General features: G+C 29.4%; 1 protein-coding gene across 1 annotated transcript in view; it reads right to left on the bottom strand.

Moving 5' to 3' along the window:
• Window positions 1-389: 389 nt before the first annotated feature.
• LOC106467903 overlaps window positions 390-2,745 on the bottom strand; it is a gene marked incomplete at its 5' end in the record, with an annotated part of 75,410 nt that continues 73,054 nt past the window's right edge. Inside the window, one exon of the mRNA XM_022396122.1 lies at window positions 390-1,915. Coding sequence (XP_022251830.1) covers window positions 1,796-1,915 — 120 coding nt within the window. The remainder of the gene's footprint in view (window positions 1,916-2,745) is intronic.

Raw genomic sequence — 2,745 nt, 5'->3', positions numbered from 1 at the left:
AAAGCCACTTCAGCTCTAAGCCTTAATGTAAGTACCTCTCTCTTTGGATTCCACACATTTACAGGATGTGATTCTACAAGTGTCTCCCTTTTATAGGAATGGAAAGAGAAAGACATTTGCTGTGGTCTGTAAGAGTGAAGAATTTCTTGATGCTTTCACACTTCTCTGAAAAGGCTTCACACTATAAGATTCAACACTTTTCTTGTACTTGAGAAATTTGTGTACCACAGTAGTACCAAAATATAGATGGATAATTAATTGTGCATATGTTAAATTTATGTTCTGAAGAAAATTTGGTGTATAAGACATCCCAGTAGAACAAGAATTGTGAGGTCTGTCACAAACTATTGACAAAAATATTTAAAATGAAATATATTATTCATCTAAACTCGCTATAATTTGAAATTTTATTTTCACGAGTTTCAAGTTTCACAAATTAATTTAGTCTTCAACTTAATATAATTCTATGTACATTCAATACTTTTAACCAATTAGGATTTCACAGGACACATTTTGATTGAATTATAAACAAGAGCCTTTCATCAGTTTGATGTCAAAATTAGTCACCAGCCTGATAACTTTGGATTTGCTGTGACAAAAAAAACTGCAGAATATTTTGTAGAGAACTTTTAACAAAAGATCTGTGAAGATATTGATTATATAAATCTGCAAAAAATACGTATTGCCCTTTTTTTGGAGTGAAACTCCTTTTCTAGGCTTAAATTTCAGTTCAGCATACAGCTTATATGCCATACACAATGCTGACAGTTGTCATGACAATGAAGTGCAAGGACATTAAACCCCACATGCCATACCAGATCTGATCAATGTTTCAGAGAATATACACAAATCTTGTGCTAAACTACATCATATCTCACCACACCAGATCTCATCAATGTCACAGAGCATACACATGTCTTGTGTTAATCTATCTAATATCTCATCACAACAGATCTGATTGATGTTACAAAGTGTATGCACACATCGTGTGCTAATTTAATATCTCCTATGAATATATTGGCTTGCCACCCTAAAGCCAAAGTTATGTTCAAACCATAACTTATTTTATAATGTATACTTTCATTATTTAACTATTACTTGCATCATGTCACTTATTTATCTGGACTCTTTACATTTTATAAAACAATTATAAATTTAATAACTTTATCAGTTATCAAAATTAAGTCCCACAGCACCATCAAAAGATCTAACAGTGGTTGACGAGTTTTTACTTTTATAACTCAGCATGCAGAGCACCATTCATAATTAAGGACACGTCAGTATATTTATTGTAAAAAATGCTACCCTAGTCATGTCCTATTAAAGTACTATACATTAGGTATAATGCTTGCGAAGTTCTGTCTTAATTTTGATGATGCTCATATGAGAAAACATAAATAACACATTTAAAAATTATTATACATTACATTATAATAAAGATATAAGTGTTCTTTTGCAAGGCTTAAGATCTACTAATACATATCAATTGTACAAAGCTTAATACAGACTCACAATGACTGTATAATATTGTACATCTGTCTGTAATTTAAGGCTGTGGCTATTTCATGATTGTAAATGCAACAATAGTCTTCATGTAAAAAAAAAAAACTTAGCCAATACAACAGAACTATATTTTCCTGTGACTGCATTACATATGTCAACTTTTTTTTTTTACAATAGTAAAAAAAAACAAACTAGAACCTGATATCTGATACATGTATTTAGTTACACAGTATTCAGAAAAAAATAACTATTTACACTATTTAAATATTACTTCCTTTCAACATAAAACCAACTAGAAGTTAATGACTCCAAAGAGTGCAGGCACCATTCGAAGTTGATCCAGTTGGGTTGATAGGAAATTTCCCTCAGTTTTCAGATCTTGTAAATTTTTGTGAGCCACCTCTGTCACTCTCTAAAAAAGTAAAAAATAAGAGCCTGAAAAGTACTTTCTTTGGCGAATATTATTAGATTTTTTGGTCTACTATTACAGTTGATCTCATAATCATAAATTCTGAGTGAAACATGACTTACAGTTAACACAAATATTAACATATTTTATCATTAACATTAATCATCTGTTTTCATTTTTTAGGATTATGGTAAACACAATACACTGTAAAACAAATTGAAAGAGTCTGTTATTATACCTTTATAAGAAAGAAAAATAATGACTTCGATAGATTATACAATGACAGGCTATACAAGTTCCAAAGTTTAAGTATTCTTCACACAGTGCTCTGTCTTTACAATGTTTTATAATTATATTCAACTACACAATATGGAATTAATTTTCTGAATTTTGGGTAATCAAAAATGGTTTAAGAAAACATATTGACTTGGGAAGTTGGAGAATGACTTAATACACAACTGGTACTCTGCTAAAAATGGCTTAAGAAAATATACCAGTTTGAGGAAGTCTTGCTATATTTTCTTCCATCAATAAAACTAGTGGATGAAACTGTTTGAAACTTCATAAGAACTTTCATAATTGCACGTAGTTTAAGAAACATAAAGCCTGTTTCTTTTGATAAATTTAGTTATTTTGCATCATGATCTTTAATATCTTGGAAAATTACATTAGGAAATGGTATTTATAAGAAATGATTACAATATTTATATTTGTTCCAGATTTGAACTTATTACTTTTATGTTTTAGTACATTATTTTGAAATCCCAAAAAATTTGCATCATCCATAAAATGCAAATTTTATCTATTTTTAATTTTTTTAATAATCACGTACT

The sequence above is a fragment of the Limulus polyphemus genome, unplaced genomic scaffold, assembly GCF_000517525.1.
Source record: "Limulus polyphemus unplaced genomic scaffold, Limulus_polyphemus-2.1.2 Scaffold2788, whole genome shotgun sequence".
Taxonomy (NCBI): domain Eukaryota; kingdom Metazoa; phylum Arthropoda; class Merostomata; order Xiphosura; family Limulidae; genus Limulus; species Limulus polyphemus.
This window is presented reverse-complemented; position numbering and strand designations above follow the sequence as displayed.